The 17,252-nt window shown below is 37.6% G+C and overlaps 1 protein-coding gene across 2 annotated transcripts in view; it reads left to right on the top strand.

Annotated features, from left to right (window-relative positions):
- The first annotated feature begins 14,062 nt into the window (after positions 1 to 14,062).
- The window catches only part of LOC311091350 (NACHT, LRR and PYD domains-containing protein 3-like), an 85,441-nt gene continuing 82,251 nt past the window's right edge, over positions 14,063 to 17,252 (top strand). Inside the window, exons 1-4 of one of the 2 annotated variants that reach the window (XM_084127260.1) lie at positions 14,063 to 14,263; positions 15,973 to 16,067; positions 16,529 to 16,642; positions 17,006 to 17,128. In XM_084127260.1, the coding sequence (XP_083983386.1) occupies positions 16,018 to 16,067; positions 16,529 to 16,642; positions 17,006 to 17,128 (287 nt within the window). In that variant the 5' untranslated portion in view covers positions 14,063 to 14,263; positions 15,973 to 16,017. Of the gene's footprint in view, positions 14,264 to 15,970; positions 16,068 to 16,528; positions 16,643 to 17,005; positions 17,129 to 17,252 lie in introns of both variants that reach the window. The other variant, XM_084127261.1, reaches the window with a different exon arrangement.

Here is a 17,252-nt window from a genome sequence, read left to right as displayed (position 1 = left end):
TGTTAATGTAAAAATATTTTGCCATGAGTTATTGATCACATGTTTCCCGAGTGTAGTTCATTGTAATGACATTGTGTTTTCCTCTTTTGTGCACTTTTACACAATACACCAACACTTGTATCTGTTCCCAAGAAAGTGGTGGCTGAAATATGTGCAGTAAGTGGACATTTTCTAACTTTCCAAAGGAAAGAAAGACTTTGTAATGTCTATTTGTTTCCATTGCACTGGACAGTGAATAAACCCTCTCAGATAACTGTCATATGGAGGAACTAGCCTACCTGCAAGTGCATAAATAACTTTACTTAATTTATACTTGTATGCTTTATGGCTGCAATATAAGTTGCAGGATTCCACATCTACAGAAAGGCCTACAGAAGAGTCTGCACACACAGAGGAGACATAGGCCTACAGGTGGGCAGTGGATAGACAACTTTTCCTTTTTATTTGTTGCATGAGGCATGTGTCTAATATCTCTTGTTGCAGGCACTTGACCACTGGCTTTTCTTTACAAAGAACAACTGAAATAAAACTCAAGGAACTAAGCATATTTGTCTTTTATTAAACATTTAATGAAAAGTGTTGTTTTTTTGGGCAATGTTGTGTAATATGGCACATGCAACAATGTCACAGGCCCTGTCAGGTGTGCAACCCTCAGACTTTTCAGACACTGAAATCTTCCCTTTAGCCAAAGTTCATTTCATTGTGTGCCCTTGTCCTGGCTAGAGCTGCATTGGTTTGGGTCAGGGAATGGGGTCATAAAACACCTGTCTGTAGGAACATGTCATAATCACCTATGAAGAAATGCAGTTCTGTTAGGATCAGCATAAGTGTATGTAATACAGTGAGCTTGATATTTAATTGTGGCACTTTCCTTACCACTTTCAAATAATGTGCATACATGTGAATCTCTGAAAATTCTTAAGTCACAGATCCTGGTCATTTTGCTTTCACATTTGTGATATGGAAGATTTTAGTCAACTGCCTTTTTTTTATTTGATATAATATTATTAATCTGGAATATTAAGAATCACAATAGTAACTGGGCTGCACATTTACATTGGGAACCCCCTTTCTGTTCACATAATCCCCTTCATTGAGGCCTTGATGGCAGTCTATGGTACCAATCACGTTAGTGAAGCCTGAGTGACATATACTGTAATCGGCATGGTCATGATTGCATGATCTTCATAAAAAATTATAATAGCCTAAGAAAAAAAAAAAACTGCTTTAAAAAAAAACTGCTTTACAACATTGGGTCTTTAGTGGCTTGGAAATGCCACAAAAAACCTAAAACTGTTTTTTAAACCTAAAAGTGCCAGGTCAACTCCGAATGACATGACAGACAGCACTTTCCATCAAGTTCTCCGCATCTCCAATAGTGTAAAGGAAAGAGCCACTCGCAAATAATCTTAGGGCAACAAACAGTTTGTGCTGTAGTTAAAGCCCGACTCCGACAAGTCGAAATGTAAATGACAATCTCATGAGTCATGAGAAAAAATATATCTCTCAGAAAGTGCACTATCGCGCTGCGCTGGACTTCCCGTATCAGCTCCGCTTATGAAGCCGGGATCTAATCCTGTTAACATGAAATAAGCTGCTCCCGAGCAGGTTTAAGCTTGCATGCCTGTTGCTATGACAGCAAGTCCAGGATGAGCTTCAAAGAACCAAACAATCCAAGATCATGCCAAATCGGCAACAATCAAATCCAGCTAACTGAGTTAGCGACGTACGAAGAACGGGCCCCAGGAGTCTGTTTGCAAGGCTCTAACTCTAACTCCACTTGCTGACTTCACTGATGGTCTTTCTGCTGAAGAACATGTGAGTGTGTCGTTCCTGAAACCTGAACTGCAGCTCTTCAATGAGGAGGTCTTGAAACCAGAAGCTGAAGACTCAGAGCTCACCAAGACCATCAAGGCTACTGTCATCAGCTCTCTGAATGAGGAATATGACCATGCTGCCACTGATGACCTTCTGAACATACAGTAGCATCCCTTGTTGATCCTCGTTTCAAGACGCGCTCCATCAAAGATGACGAGGTTGAGGCTGTGAAACCCAGAGCCGTGGCTCAGATGCTGGATGAATGTCAGAGCACATCACAAGCTCCTCCTGCATTCCCATCATGCACTGCACTGGAGGAGGCGAAGGAGATGATGCTGCGACACCAGCCGAACTGCAGAAGAAGACACTGGCAGCTTTTCCATCAAGTCCTACACTCAGTGTGTGTCTACATCTGATCTTACTTCTCAAATTCTGAAGGTGATAGCAACATTTTAATAATGGGAAAAAATGCTAGCAAAGTGTTAAATCATGCACCTATGAGTGAACCATCAATGTGTATCTAAAGTCTTTGGTATAAACCAGGTTTAAGAAAAGTGTATATCATAATTAATCATATCATAATTAATAAGGATTATGTCTGTAAAGAATGAACTACTGTACAATAAAACATTTCACAGATATATGAGCTTTTCAACTCCTCGTTCAGCTCTGAAATCAGCATGAAAATGAATATAAATGTGTAAATGTGATGTATGTGGTCCCGCACATAAAGCACAGCTGCCATCAAATAACAACATGCCTGATGTTCAGTCAGCATATGTGTGAGTGTGTGGTGTGTGGAGGAGCACAAGCACTGAGAGAACACACTCCTGATAGATGTTTGAAGCACAGATGAAGGTCTGTGATGTCCAGCTGCTGTTTCCCTCCGGCAGAACTGATTGTGCCGTTCACACTGTCCCAGGGTTTAGTGTGGCATCAGTAGCAGCTGAGAGTTCAGTGCAGGTGTGATGGAGAGATGCTCTTCTCATCTGTGTTCTGCTTCATCAATCCTCACATACAAACAGAAAGAGACCAGCACATCATTCATGTCTGGAGACCTTCTTCACGTTTAACAGCAACTCTTTCAGAATGTGTGATTCTTCAAACTCTGAGGCTTTACCTGCACGACTGCACTGAAGAAACGCGTGTTGCCCAGATTACTGAAAGCCCTGACAGACACGACACCAGTGCTTCATGTGGAGCTGATTTCAGGCTTTTGGGATGTTGTCCTGTTTTTATGTCTTTCTTTCAACCTTTCCGCTTCTCTTTCGCTTTGTCCACCGTCTCTTCAGGATTCTCCATGATTCTGTCTTTCTTCCTCGCTTCTTATTCTCTGATAGTTATCATTGCAATATGTTACAAGACAATGTTTTTATTTTCAAACATTAGGTCATAGATCCTAAATAATGTGCCTTAATATTGTTATGATAAAGTCACTAACAAAAACATTTCAATTCAGACTCTCTCAGGGGAATCTTGTCCCGACTGTCATCTGAAGTTTATAGAGTCTACGGTATAATATAAAGCGGCAATAATGTCTAATAAATACATTTTTGGTTCATTAATAAAAAACATTTTTACTAATATTACTTAAAACAAGTTAATGACAAAATAACAATTAATTAATTTGTATAATTATCATTATTCTGAATTATTTTTAATTAATGAGGGAACATCTTATCACCAACTTTATCAAAACTGTTCCAATGGTATAAATCTCTCAAATGTTGATGTTGAGAGTAAATGATGAAATGCTGAGATGAGATTTAGTGTCTTCTAGGAGTGTGTCGATACACTGATCTAACGAGACGAGACACGATATTGGGTTCACGAGAACGAGACGAGACCATATTTTAACACTATTTTTTAGAAATCTTCAATGTCGAAATATATGACTGTCTTTTATTCGACTGAAAGTCACAGAATGCAAAACAATGCAGGGACATTATGTAATGTTTTAACTACTAATCATCTTGAAATGAATGTCACTTCAGTTCTACTTTCTGAGTATGAATTATCATATGCAGTAAAAGACAGAATAATATAATGCAAGCGCTGTAAAAGCTCAAACTCGACTCCGTCTGATGTCTGACAGCTTTTCGCCTCCAGGAGAAATATGTTCTGGTTTTAATATGGCGAGATCTGGATTATGTTCTCCGGTCCGTATCCAGATCAGATGGTGGACCTGCACCCTAAAACCAGCACAACGCAGCCCTGAATGTCAAAGTTCAAAAGGTCAAAGATCAAATGTATTTGTATAACACATTTAAACACAACCACAGTTGACCAAAGTGCTTAACAATGTCAGGATACACACAAATAAACACAGTAGAGAATGTCACAGGAGCAAAACTCCACTGGAAATGAAAGCTAAGGAACACAGGAGGGTCTTAAGCAACGACTTAAACATGTCATCAGTCCGAGCTGGTCTTACATGAACCGGTAGACTCTTCCAGAGATCAGGACCAGCACTGAGAAGGCTCGCTCACCTTTATGTGTTCACCTGGATCTCAGAACATTTAGGAACATCTGACTGGAAGACCTCAGTGCTTTGACAGGAGAGCGCACGTGTAAAAGCTCTGAGAAATAAGAAGGCGCCAACCCATTCAAAACCTTAAAAACAAGCAATAAAATCTTCAAATCAATCCTGAAGCGGACAGAAGCCAGTGGAGCGAGGCTAAAACTGGGGTAATGTGCTCACGCTTTTAGTCCCAGTTAGGAGCCGAGCTGTTGCATTCTGGACTAACTGTAAGAGATGAAGAGCTGACTGATCCAATCACACATATAAAGAGTTACAGTAGTCTAGTCTAGACGTAATAAAAGCATGGTCAGCAGAGACCAGGACAACTAGACGAGCCCTAGAGACAAAGCGCCTGTAAAGACCTCGTGGACTCGACAGTCATCGGCACAGATCCTCAGCAAAGACCAGGAGAACCAGACAAGTCCTCCACACAGACCCGACGACCAGCTTCAGATCCTCACACCTAATGCTGGCGTGATCAATCCCAATCTTCAAGCAGAAGAGCTCAATCAAACACTCTGAATCATATCAGTCCACAATCTGACTTGTGATGCAGCCTGGACTCATAATCACACCATGTTCCTTCGTTTGTCCAGAGGAGAACTGGTCAGGTTTGTCCTCCATTCTGTCTCCTGATGGAGTTTGGGTTCTTGCTACTGTCGCCTCTGGCTCGCTTAGTTTATGCCACTTCATATTCAGCACTATTATTGATCTGACGGCACTGACACTATTGAGGAGAACTGAACTGAGCTGGACGAGGACGTCACTGCTTTATAGCTGAACTGAACTCGTTTCATATTTGATGAACTTTACACAGTTATTGAACTGAATCAACACTGAACTGACTTCAGCTGATCAATGACACTATTGTCTTTATAGAGCCTCTTTACAGCAGAACTGAACTCTGATCATTGATCATTATTTCCCTGTTTATCCCTGTAAAGCTGCTTTTAATCAATCTGTAAAGCACTATATCATTAAATATGACTGGACTTTTGCACAAGGAAATTATTTAGTGTTAAAGAGAGTTTGTGTGTGTTTTTCTATTGTTTATTTTGTGGTTTAAACGTGTTGTTAATAAATGTTAATATTATAGTGTTTTCATTCATTGTTAATGCGTGATTATGTTAAAGTGTATTTGTTAATGTTATAATAAAAGCCCTTAAATGGTTGAATTAGTGTTTGACTGGCAGTGTGTGGGTCACATCTGTCTCGAGGAGCAAGCGACTCTCAGCCGGATCTTACAGTGTGTGGGCCAGATCTGGGTCATATCAAACAATGAAGGCACTTCTCAGTGTGTGGGCCAGATCTGGGCCATATCAAACAATGAAGGCACTTCTCAGTGTGTGGGCCAGATCTGGGTCATATCAATAAAGAAGAGGCATTTTAACGGCTGTGGGCCACATCTGGGCCGGAGGAAACTGTGAGTGTCTGTGTTCAGCTTTGGGCCGGGGAACCAGCAGAACTGAAGCAAGGATGTGGACTAGAGAAATGTGGATATCTGGGACGTTTACTGAAATCATGATGTTGAACCACTGATTGGAAACTAAAGATTGGTAAAGGTTGGATTTAATTGATTCCTCCTCATTAGAGAGAAACACATGTGCATCAGCTGCTGCTCCTCTGGGTTTCGCACGCTTGTTCTCTGCGTTTGATTTTTATTGTTACTGACGGCAATGAGACACATTCATTAAAAAAGTTATTAAAGTTTTCCCAGTTTCTACATTCTTAATAAGTGCATCTTGCTTTAGTAATATTTATTAGGAGTTTCCTGATTAAAGTTCCAACAATATTTACACTTCACACACAGTGGGCCCTATTTTAACGATCTGAAACGCAAGTGTCAAAGCGCAAAGCGCAAGTAACTCTGTGGGCGGGTCTTGGCGCTGTTGCTAGTTTCCCGGCGGGATAAATGACTCTTGCGCCAGGCGCAAATCTAAAATGGGTTGGTCTGAAGCAGCTTCATTATTCATAGGTGTGGTTTGGGCGTAACGTGAAATAAACCAATCAGAGCGTCATCTCACATTCCCTTTAAGAGCAGGCGCGTTTGTTCTAAAGCGGATTCCTATCATAACGGCGGATTTGCCAGGCGCGCGCCAGGAGCGGTTCATAGCCGAGGAGAGCAACGCTCTCGTCAGGGAGGTTGGGGATGGAGAAACCCACCCAAATTAACTTCGGTTAAAAAAGGCGTATGATAATTTGGGTAAATGTGTAAGCTAGATGTATGCTTTTATAATAAATTGTCTATCTATCTATCTATCTATCTATCTATCTATCGTAATAATGTATGCTTTGCAAAAATGAAAACTGCTGCTTCTGTGTAGATGAGAGAATCAAAGTGCGCGTTGTGCACACGCTTCATTGATTATGGCCAAGCATGCGCCCTTAAAATAGCATATGAATAACATGCGCAACGCGCCACTGACTTTAAACTATTTTTTCCTGGTTAGTGGCGCAATTGTTTTCTAAACCTGCAAAATAGCATGAAGGAACGTTTGCGCCGGAACACGCCTCCTTTTTTGCGCTGAACCGCCCAATGAGCGCAAGTTCATTCCCTAGTTTAGCGACGTGCTTCTGTGGAGGGAAAAACGCGCTTTGCGCGGGTGCAAAATAGGAATGATACATGCGTCGCTGTACAAAGTCAATTGCGCTGGGTGCAAGATAGGGCCCAGTGTCACAGACACTCGATCTTAGTTTCATTTTCATGGACTTTTAGTTTGTCATGTTCAGTCACATGTGTTCCTTTGTTCAGTTTTCCCGCCACTAATCAGTTGTCATGGTTACTGATTAATTGTCACAGGTGTTTATGGTTTGGCCCTCATCAAGCTCTTCATTTGAAATTGTGACTGGAGACGCACCGGAAACAGCGTGGGGTGATTTTTGTTTGATGGATGGCGGCAAATGCAGCGAAATCGATTATGTCAAAATATAAGAAAAATTATAATGGAAATGGATCAGAGACACTAGTTAGTGTTGATGATACGGATGTGGAAGATGATCAAATGGAGTTAGGAAAGACAGGAGAAGAGAGGAATATAGACATAAGGGAAGATGTAGGTACAAAGAAAAGAAAGAAAAAACATCAGATAGAGGTAAGAAGTTCAGGTGAGAGTGGAAATGAACAGGAGGTGAGGAATGTAAATTTGGATGAGTTGAAGGTAAAATTGAAATTTAAAGAGGATGGTGGAATACAAAAGGTAAGTCCAATTGCATTAACGAAAGAGTTGAGGAAGGTAGTAGGATAAATTAAGATTGCAAAAGTGTTAAGCAATGGAGATTTGATGATAGTTTGTAATAGTGAAGAGCAAAGAAAGAAAATGTTGAAAGTTAAAGTAATGTGTAAGCAGGAAGTGGTGAGTAGTAAGATTGTAGGACAGAGGCAGTGGGTAAGTGGAGTAATATCTGGAGTGCCATTAGGAGTATCTATGGAAGAACTTAAAAGTAACATCAACGGAGGGAAAATAGTTGGTGCTAGGCGACTGTTTATGAACAGAGAAGGGAATAGAGTGGAGAGCCTTTCGGTGGAGCTTAGGTTTGATGGAGTAATTTTGCCGGATAAGGTCAAGCTTGGATTTATCAGTTACTCAGTAAGGCCTTTTGTGCCTCCTCCTTTAAGATGTTATAATTGTCAAAAATACGGGCATGTGGCTATGGTGTGTAAGGCTAAGAAACGATGTGCAAGATGTGGGGGGGAGCATGATTATGGCAAATGTGAAGGAGCAGGACCAAAATGCTGTAACTGTGGAGGGGATCATAGTGTTGCGTATGGAGGATGTGAGGTGAGAAAGAGAGTAATTGAGGTACAGAATGAGAGAGCTAAGAGGAATATAACATATGCAGAAGCTGTTAAAGTGGTTGATACAAGGAATAAAGAGAAAGAGAGAGGGATGTGCAAAAAGAGAGGAGATGTGAGGAAACATCAGAGGTGGAAGGTAGGATTACAGAAGAGACAATGATTGTAAGTAAAGTTAATTTCTTGTTGTTCATAGCTGAAGTAATTAATTGTACTGCACAAACTGAAAAGAAGACAACTAAGATTCAAATTATAGTCAAGGCAGCAGAGAGATTCTTGGGAGTAAAGGACATAACATGGGTAATGGTTAGGGATGGGCTGATTAATGAGACACAGTCAAGCCAGGAAGCATGGTTTGGATAGGAGGATGATTTTAATTTTACAATGGAATGCGAGAAGTCTTGTGGCTAATGGATTGGAGTTTAAAATTGTTATTAATGAGATGGAAGTTAAACCGGATCTGATATGTATACAAGAGTCATGGCTTAAACCTAGATTTGATTTTGTTATTAAAGGATATGTGAGTGAGAGGAGAGATCGAGAGGAGGGTAATGGTGGAGGGTGTATTACTCTGATTAAGGAAGGCATGCAATATAGATCATTAGGTAAAGGTGTAGCACAAGAGTATGTTGTAGTGGAGGTATGGGTGAATGGGAAAAAGTATGTAATAATAAACTTTTATAATCCTTGTAAGAAATTAGTGTTGAGTGAGTTAGAACAAATAGAGGGTCTTAATGAAGAAAGGGTGATTTGGTGTGGGGATTTTAATGCACAGAGTATGTTATGGGGAGGTTTAGTGACAGATTGTAATGGAATGGTGATGGAAGATTTGATAGATCGGAGGAATTTGGTATGTCTGAATGATGGGGGTAGTACTAGAGTAGATGTGGCTACAGGTAAAGAGTCTGTGCTAGATTTAACAATGGTGTCTGATTCAATTGCAGGGAGTGCTGAGTGGGAAATATTGCGACAAGATACTATTGGGAGTGATCACTATCCAATAATGATATATGTTAGTGTAAATGTGAGAGGAAGTAAGGTGAGTCAAGGAAATATTGGTAGATGGAGGTTTGATCAAGCGAATTGGGAAGAATTCATGAGTCTGAGTGAAGAGGGATTAAAGAATATTATAGTAGAATCAGATAGATCTGTAGAAATGATAAGTGATGATATTGTTTATGCCATTCAAGGAGCAGCAAATAAATATATACCAAAGGGGAAAGGAGGTAGGAAGAATAAGTTAGTTCTGTGGTGGAATGAAGAGTGTGCAAGTGCAATAAGAAGGAAAAGGAAAGCATTTAGGATAGTTAAGAAAACACATAATTTTCAAGATTTAATAGAGTATAAAAAAGCACAAGCTGAGGTAAGGAAGATTGTAAGGAAAACTAAGAAAGAGTATTGGATGGCTTATTGTGATGAAATAGGGAAGAATACACCAGTAGAGGAGGTATGGGGCATGATTAAGAAAATGAAAGGGATTCAAAAAAGTAATGGATATCCAGTTTTAAGTATGGAGGGAGAAATAGCTGTGGAGGATGAAGATAAAGTGGAAATGTTTTTAAAGGCATTTATTAAAGTAAATAGCTCAGAGAATTTGACTGAACAGAGTAAGAAAATGAGAGAGTGTGTGATGAAGGAATATTCTGAAATAAAGAAAAAAAAAGAGGCTGAAGATTATTTGTTAGATGTACCATTTTCTATGAGTGAATTAAAGAATGCAGTAAGAAGAATGAAACAATCTACTACAGGAGTGGATGGAATTAGTTACTGTATGTTGAAGCATTTTAGTGAAATTTCTATGGAAGTGATTTTAACATTTTATAATAGAATATGGATGGAAGGTATAATTCCCCAAAGTTGGAAGGAAGCATTAATTATTCCTATTAAAAAGCCAGGGAAAGATCCAAGTAATCCTATAAATTATCGTCCAATAGATTTAACTTCTCATTTATGTAAGGTAATGGAGAGAATGGTAACTGATAGATTGACTTCTCATTTGGAAAAAAAGAACTGGTTTTCTTCTTATCAAAGTGGGTTTAGGTGTGGTAGAGGGACTATGGATCCAATAGTATTTTTAGAAGATGAAATAAGAAAGGCATTTATAAATAAGGAAAGTGTCATTGCTGTTTTCTTTGATATAGAAAAGGCCTATGATATGTTGTGGAAAGAGGGGTTACTAATAAAGTTACAGAAGATGAGTATAAAAGGAAGAATGTATAATTGGATTAAAGAGTTTTTAATTGGAAGAAGTATTAGAGAAAAGGTGGGTGGAGCTATATCTTCAAGTGGAATAATTGATAATGGTACTCCTCAGGGCAGTGTAATAAGTCCACTTTTATTTATTATTATGATTAATGATGTTTTTTCAAGGATTGATAGAAGTATGGGGAAATCATTGTTTGCTGATGATGGGGCTATCTGGTTTAGAGGAAAGAATATGGAGTATAACATAAAGAAAATGCAATGTGCGCTAAATGAAGTAGAAAAGTGGTCAAGGGAAAATGGTTTTAAGTTTTCAGTGGAAAAGACAAAAATAATAGTTTTTACTAAAATGAGGAGGAATATGGATGTTAAGTTAAAATTATACAAAAAAGAATTAGAGCGTGTAAGTACAGTAAGATTTCTAGGAGTTTGATACTAGATTAACTTGGAAAGAGCATATTGAGAAAATGGTGGGAAGATGTAAGCGAGTTGTGAATGTAATGAGATGTATTTCAGGTCAGGAATGGGGAGCAGATAGATTGGCTTTAAAAACTATATATATATCTATGATAAGATCTATAATGGATTATGGTTGTATTGTATATGGTTCTGCAAATAAATCTCATTTAGTTAAAATAGAAAGAATTCAATCTCAAGCATTAAGAATTTGTTGCTGAGCGTATCCAACTTCTCCAGTTTCGGCTCTTCAGGTAGAGATGGGTGAAATGCCTTTGCAGATAAGAAGACAGCAATTAATGGCATTTTATTGGGCAAATTTGAGAGGACAGAGAGAGGATCATCCAACAAGGAAAGTAATGAGTCCTAGCTGGGAGCATGAGAAGAGAGAGTGTAATAGTTTTGAAAGGAGTGTGGGGAAATTAGTTAGAGAAATGAGATTGGAGGAGGTTGGATATGCTCCAATAATTCCTTTATCTCCAGTACCAATATGGGTTATGCCCCAACCAGAAGTAGATTTAAGTTTATTAGAAAAAAGACAAAAGGAAGGTTCATATGAAACAGAAGTATATAATGTAAGGGAGTATATTGGGTCAAGATATGGGGAATATATGCACATTTTTACAGATGCATCAAAAGATTCAAAAACTGATCATGTGGGTTCTGCATTCATTATTCCAAAGGTTAAAGTGTATAAGAATAAAAGGATATCAGATTGTTTATCGGTGTATACTGGAGAGATGTTTGCAATAATTATGGCAATAAGGTGGATTAGGGAAGTTAAAATCTCCAAGACAGTAGTATGTTCAGATTGTAGTTCAGCTCTAATAAGTTTAAAGGAGATGAAGTCAGAAACAAGACAGGATATGGTAATAGAGATAATTCAAGAATTATATTCAATCAAACAAGCTAGTTTAGAAGTACAGTTTTTGTGGGTTCCAGCTCATATTGGGTTGAGAGGTAATGAGGAGGCTGATGCATTAGCAAAAAAGGCAATAGAACGAGATATAGTAGATATACCGATTTTATTTAGTAGGTCAGGAATTAAGTCAATTATTAAAAAGAATATTCTGAAAATATGGCAGCATTATTGGGATAATGAAATAAAAGGTAGACATATGCATCAAATACAGTCAACAGTGGGTAAGGGAAGAATATCAGGTAGGCGTAGGTATGAGGAGAATATGATTACAAGATTAAGATTGGGGCATACAAGATTGAATAGCACATTGCATTTAATAGGTAAGAGTCCAACAGGTTTATGTGAGGTATGTGAAGTTAGTGAAACAGTTGAGCATGTAGTAATGCACTGTAGGAGATATAATGTTGAAAGGAAAGAGTTGAAGGAGGAATTAAATAATATAGGAGTTAAGTTTACAATTCAAAATGTATTAAAGTCAGATAGGAGTATAATAAATCTAATGGTAGAATATTTGGGAAATACTGGGTTAAATAAGCGTATTTAAATTAGGTTTTTTTTTTTTTTTTTTTTTTTTTTTTCTCTTCTGTCATGGGGGCTGAGAGTGGACGGAGGAGCTGAACACGCAGCGCCGGATGAAACTCTATGAAGCCTTTGTGCGGGTAAATAAGGGGAATTTATGTTGGTTGAGACTCGAGAGGTTATAGTTTAGGAAGTGTCAATGGTCCATTTCCAAGAAAGGTGGCGGTAAGGCACATATCTGTCTGCGATCCGCCATAAAAAGCAATAAGAAGAAGAAGAAGAAGAAGAAGCTCTTCAGTTGTCTGGTAATGCTTGTGTTTCACACACTGTTACGCTACTTGGATTATATTTGAGTCGTTTAAATAAACTCTGTCTGATTTGTACTCCTGATGGTCTTCCTCTTTGTTCTACATCGTGACACACACAGACGTATCGCATGTGTTCCTCAACGCTTGCAGAGCCGCTCGTCTTCTTTCCTTTAGTGAAGGCAGACGAGGATGGACAGGTAAAATGAGACGCATCTCCTGATAATGCTGACACTGGTTCTACATTGAGTTGTAGTCGACAGCATGATCACCTGAGCTGGGATTTGATGCTCTCCTGAGCTTTATCTCCTGCTCCCTTATTCCTGCTTTATCAGACAATCATTCATATTCCTGAATCACTATTAAATGTGATGAATGTCACTGATCTCCATTCAGTTCCAAACACACTCACAACAAACTACATCTTGTGTTTATGAGAAAGTGACTGACATGGCTATTGTGTGATATTTAAAGAGATTAAGCTCTACATAAGGTGAATCTGCAGCTTTAGAGAAATTGAAAAACCATTGAAAAAACCCAAGCTCTTTTATTCTCCAAGATAAACGTGTCGCTTGAACGCTATTGTCATGGAAATGAGCTGATATATAGTTTATAGTAATGGCTGTAGTTCAGAGGTGTTTATTCCTCTTCATGCAGAGTTTATCTCCAACATTGATCCTGATGATCTTGATTAGCAGCTTCAGTGTGTTTAATTAGAGCTGGAGATAAACTCGCTGAAGAATCACACAGTGTAATGTTGATTTAATGGCTTTACCGTTGATTTGTTGAAATCTCACCATTGTTTCAACATTAATTGCGGCTGCAAAAAGTGATATTAAACCAGCATAACGTTAATTCATGTTAGCGTTGATGCATCAACATCGACTCAACATTGTTTCAATGATTGCTTGTTATCTGGGAAATTAAAATAAGTTATCAGTGCAGACATTTTTTTTTATTGAAACTGTTAAAACAATGAACAATTGTTTTAATTGATCTGATTCTTTCAGGTTTATGTCACATTGCATTGTTCCACATTTGTAGATCGCTTTGAAAAACTAATCTGCTAAATTACTAAATGTAATTATTAACATGACTGGATGTGTTTCATATCATACAGATGTGATCAAACAAAGTCCTTTTTATGATTTAATATCAGGAACTCTGCGTTCTGCAGAAAGATAAATGAAAGGCAAAAACTGAACAAATGAAGGCAAGGATTAACAAAAAAAAAAAAAATAATAATAAAAAAAAAAACATGATAAATTACACAGATAAAAACACAGTAGAATTCTTCAAGAATGGTCAAAAAACTATAAAAAAATATTTAAAAAAATACAGAAGACCAAAAGAATGAACAAATGAGTGAACAAATTTAAGAATAAACAAAAGCACAAAACGAATTAATAAAAGACCAAGAAATTACCACTTTATATACAAAATATTAATCTCCAACGAGCGATCACGCAACAATTCTGCTCTCACACGCATGCGCCATGGAGCTCTCGTGAACGCGCGTCTGTTTACCCCACTCTCTCTCTCTCTCGTCACACAGAAAGTGAAAGTAAGTTCTCCTGTCGCCATTTTGAGCAGGAAAAATAGGAATACGACACGGAAAAACAGAGCATCATAGTGTTTATCAACGTTTAAGATGGAATTTCCGTGTATCTTTATGATGTTAAAGCTGGAGGATTAGAGATCCTGTATCTTGTAAAAGTCTGATCAAGGTGAGTGTTCATGTGTGACTTTCTCATATTAATATGAATCTCTGGAGGACATTTTACGTGATTGTTTGTTTGATATAAAATCTTTAATTAAGGGTTTCTTTTACTTCAAGGTTTCTTTTGTGTTTGGTGGTGTTTGTGATTCTTCGGAAGTTTAACAGCACATGTGTAAACATTCATAGGCCAACTCACACCTCACAGAAAAACGCCTTTTTATCTATCTATAAATTACAGAAACGTCTTTCTGTCTGTGTGTGTGTGTGTGTGTGTGTGTGTGTGTCTGTATGTCTGTATGTCTGTTATATATCTCTCGATCCGTTAGTCCGATGGATTTCAAACTCGACAGGTGTCTTGCTATGGGCATGAGTATGTGCAGTGCCAAGTTTGACGTTGTTTGGATGAGAAATGCAAAAGATATCGTTAAATATATCGGTAGAAGAAGCCCCAAGATTAAGGTTGTGGTTTAAAAATAAACATTCTCACATAAACACTCAGTCAGCTACACTGTTTACTTCTGAATATTATAGTTTGGTTCCAAAACGTGATAAATCCATTTTGATTAATTTGAGTAAAAAAGTGGCAAGATGAAAATCACTATTTTCTGTTTCAAACTTTCACATAGCATCTTTAGGTTATAATAACATAAAAAATTCAAATCCAGATTTTGATTTTCAAAGATTTATTATAAAAACGGATTCTTTTTTCCCAAAAATGCAATTAATCCATTGAATCAATATAAAATTTATTTTTTATCATTGAAGCTGTTGAAATCAGCCATCGCTAAGAAATATCTCCTGAACTTTTTTGAGGCGATCAGCTCACAAAAACTGATTTTGCACGGGCATTTTGCACTGCTCCCTGAATCAACACACTTATTCATTTGTGGATGTAAACTGAATCTATAAGTCAGCTATGCTGTTTACTTCTGAATATTATGTTTCATTCTGGTGCGCTTAACGTTATCGCTACTGTGTAAAAGTAGCCTATGCTATTCACCAACTAAACATCCTATTCAATGTGTTCACAGTCTCTTTCACGGGCATCATTTGTAGTTGCCTATTCACAAACTGTTTGCTCAAGCATAGCGTTTTCTCGGAGTTCACTGTGTGCTTTCTACCATGTACAAATAAAAATGTCACTGAACTTTTGCTGTGCAATTGAAACAATGAGCACTCAAACACACCAAACCAACAATTACTAAAAACACACTCAAAAACTGATTTTGCACGGGCATTTTGCACTAGATAAAGATACTAAGTTTTTTTATTTTTATTGGATCAGTGTGTGTCTGTGTGTCAGGGTTTGTTTTCTTTTTCACCTGAACATGTTCAATCAGTGTTTCTCGGTGTCCGTTATTTTTCAGAAATTTCTAAATCCAATGGTCGACTTGTGTGTGTGTGTGTGTGTGTGTGTGTGTGTGTGTAAAGGCCCAATGAGCTTGAGTTAATGCAGTCACATGATCCTTTTTCTCCCACACTCCAGATATGTTCAGCTAAATTATGAAGTTTGTTTAATTTAATCATTTAAAGGTATAGTGGAGGATCTTTATGAATTTTAGATAAGTCCCGCCCTCTCCACTTTTTGAATAAGTTTGATTGATTCACCAGAATGATTGACAATTAGGAGGACCAATAGTATAGGTGAACCACCCGGAAGTAAAAAATCCTCCGCTATACCTTTAATTTAGTGTGTGAATGTTTCTTCATTCAGAGTCAGTGGAGGAGATCAAACTCATCAGATTCTCCTGTATCTTCATCATGGCTGATTCACAAGGATCCAGAGATGGAGATTTTCCTCCAGGACACAGGTACTTTCAACAAACACTGTTAAATATTGTTACATCTCAGAAAAAGATCTCACATATCACAGAAACTGTTTACAGGAAAAACATTTATTTGTTTTGCCTATTTTTGTTTTAAAGGTCCCATATTGACAAAACTGAAATTTCCTGGCTTCTTTCATGATAACAGAGGTCTAGGGACTATGAAACTACCATATAAGAAAGGAGCTGTAAAATATATACTGAGATGTTTTTTGGTACTTATACAGCAAATATATATTCTTAAGGACATCAAAACCTGAAATAAAACTTCAGAAAGATGTACAATATGGGACCTTTAAACCTAATATGAAATGTTAAATAACAAGATCATAATGGTTCCTTAAAGTACTTTTTGATGCAAGATGAATGTTTGTTAATATGGTTCCTATCATAAAGAATGAACACATTAATCTAAAGGATTAAACTGAATCTGTTCTCTGTTCCAGTTCAGTCCAGCAGAAGAGCTCAAACCCAGAGTCCAGCTGTGTGTCTGTGAAGAGTAACCAGTCTATGGATCCGCCAATGAAGTTTAAGAGTGGAGACACACAGTCTGATCTCAGGTATATCATTTCTATGTTATGCTTATAGTATTTTATATTTTATGAAATTATTATTAATATACAGCAGTTTAATGATTTGAGATTTGATTTGATTAGATTTTAGCCAAACAATTCTAAGCTTCTAGTTTCAGTCTATTAATGATAATGATCATAATTGTGCTCTTGTGTAAAGCTTGCTAATCATGCTTAACATTTGCAAACCAGTGAGTTCATTCCTCAAAATAATTGTAATCAAAGTTTGAAAGTTTGAGTTACAGACGTTAAAGGAAAAGTGTTACAACACTCCCTGGTCTTTCCTAAGCCAGAAGATTCCAGTAGAAGTGCACAATATTTATAAGTCTGTCTGCTTTTTATTTTACTTAGTTTTGAAACCAGTTCAGTCCAGCAGAAGAGATCAAACCCAGAGTCCAGCTGTGTGTCTATGAAGAGTAACCAGTCTATGGGTCCGCCACCAATGTTTAAGAGAGACACACGGCCTGATCTCAGGTATATCAAAAGTTCTACTTATAATATTTGATTTTTATTCAATTATTATTAATTAATATACAGCAGTTTAATGGTCTGAATTTGAACCGAATAATTCTAAATTTAAATCCTATAAGTCTCAGTC

This window comes from Abramis brama (assembly GCF_963993115.1).
Source record: "Abramis brama genome assembly, chromosome: 10".
Taxonomy (NCBI): domain Eukaryota; kingdom Metazoa; phylum Chordata; class Actinopteri; order Cypriniformes; family Leuciscidae; genus Abramis; species Abramis brama.
The sequence above is the reverse complement of the archived record's forward strand: the minus strand, read 5'-3'. Positions and strand labels throughout refer to the sequence as shown.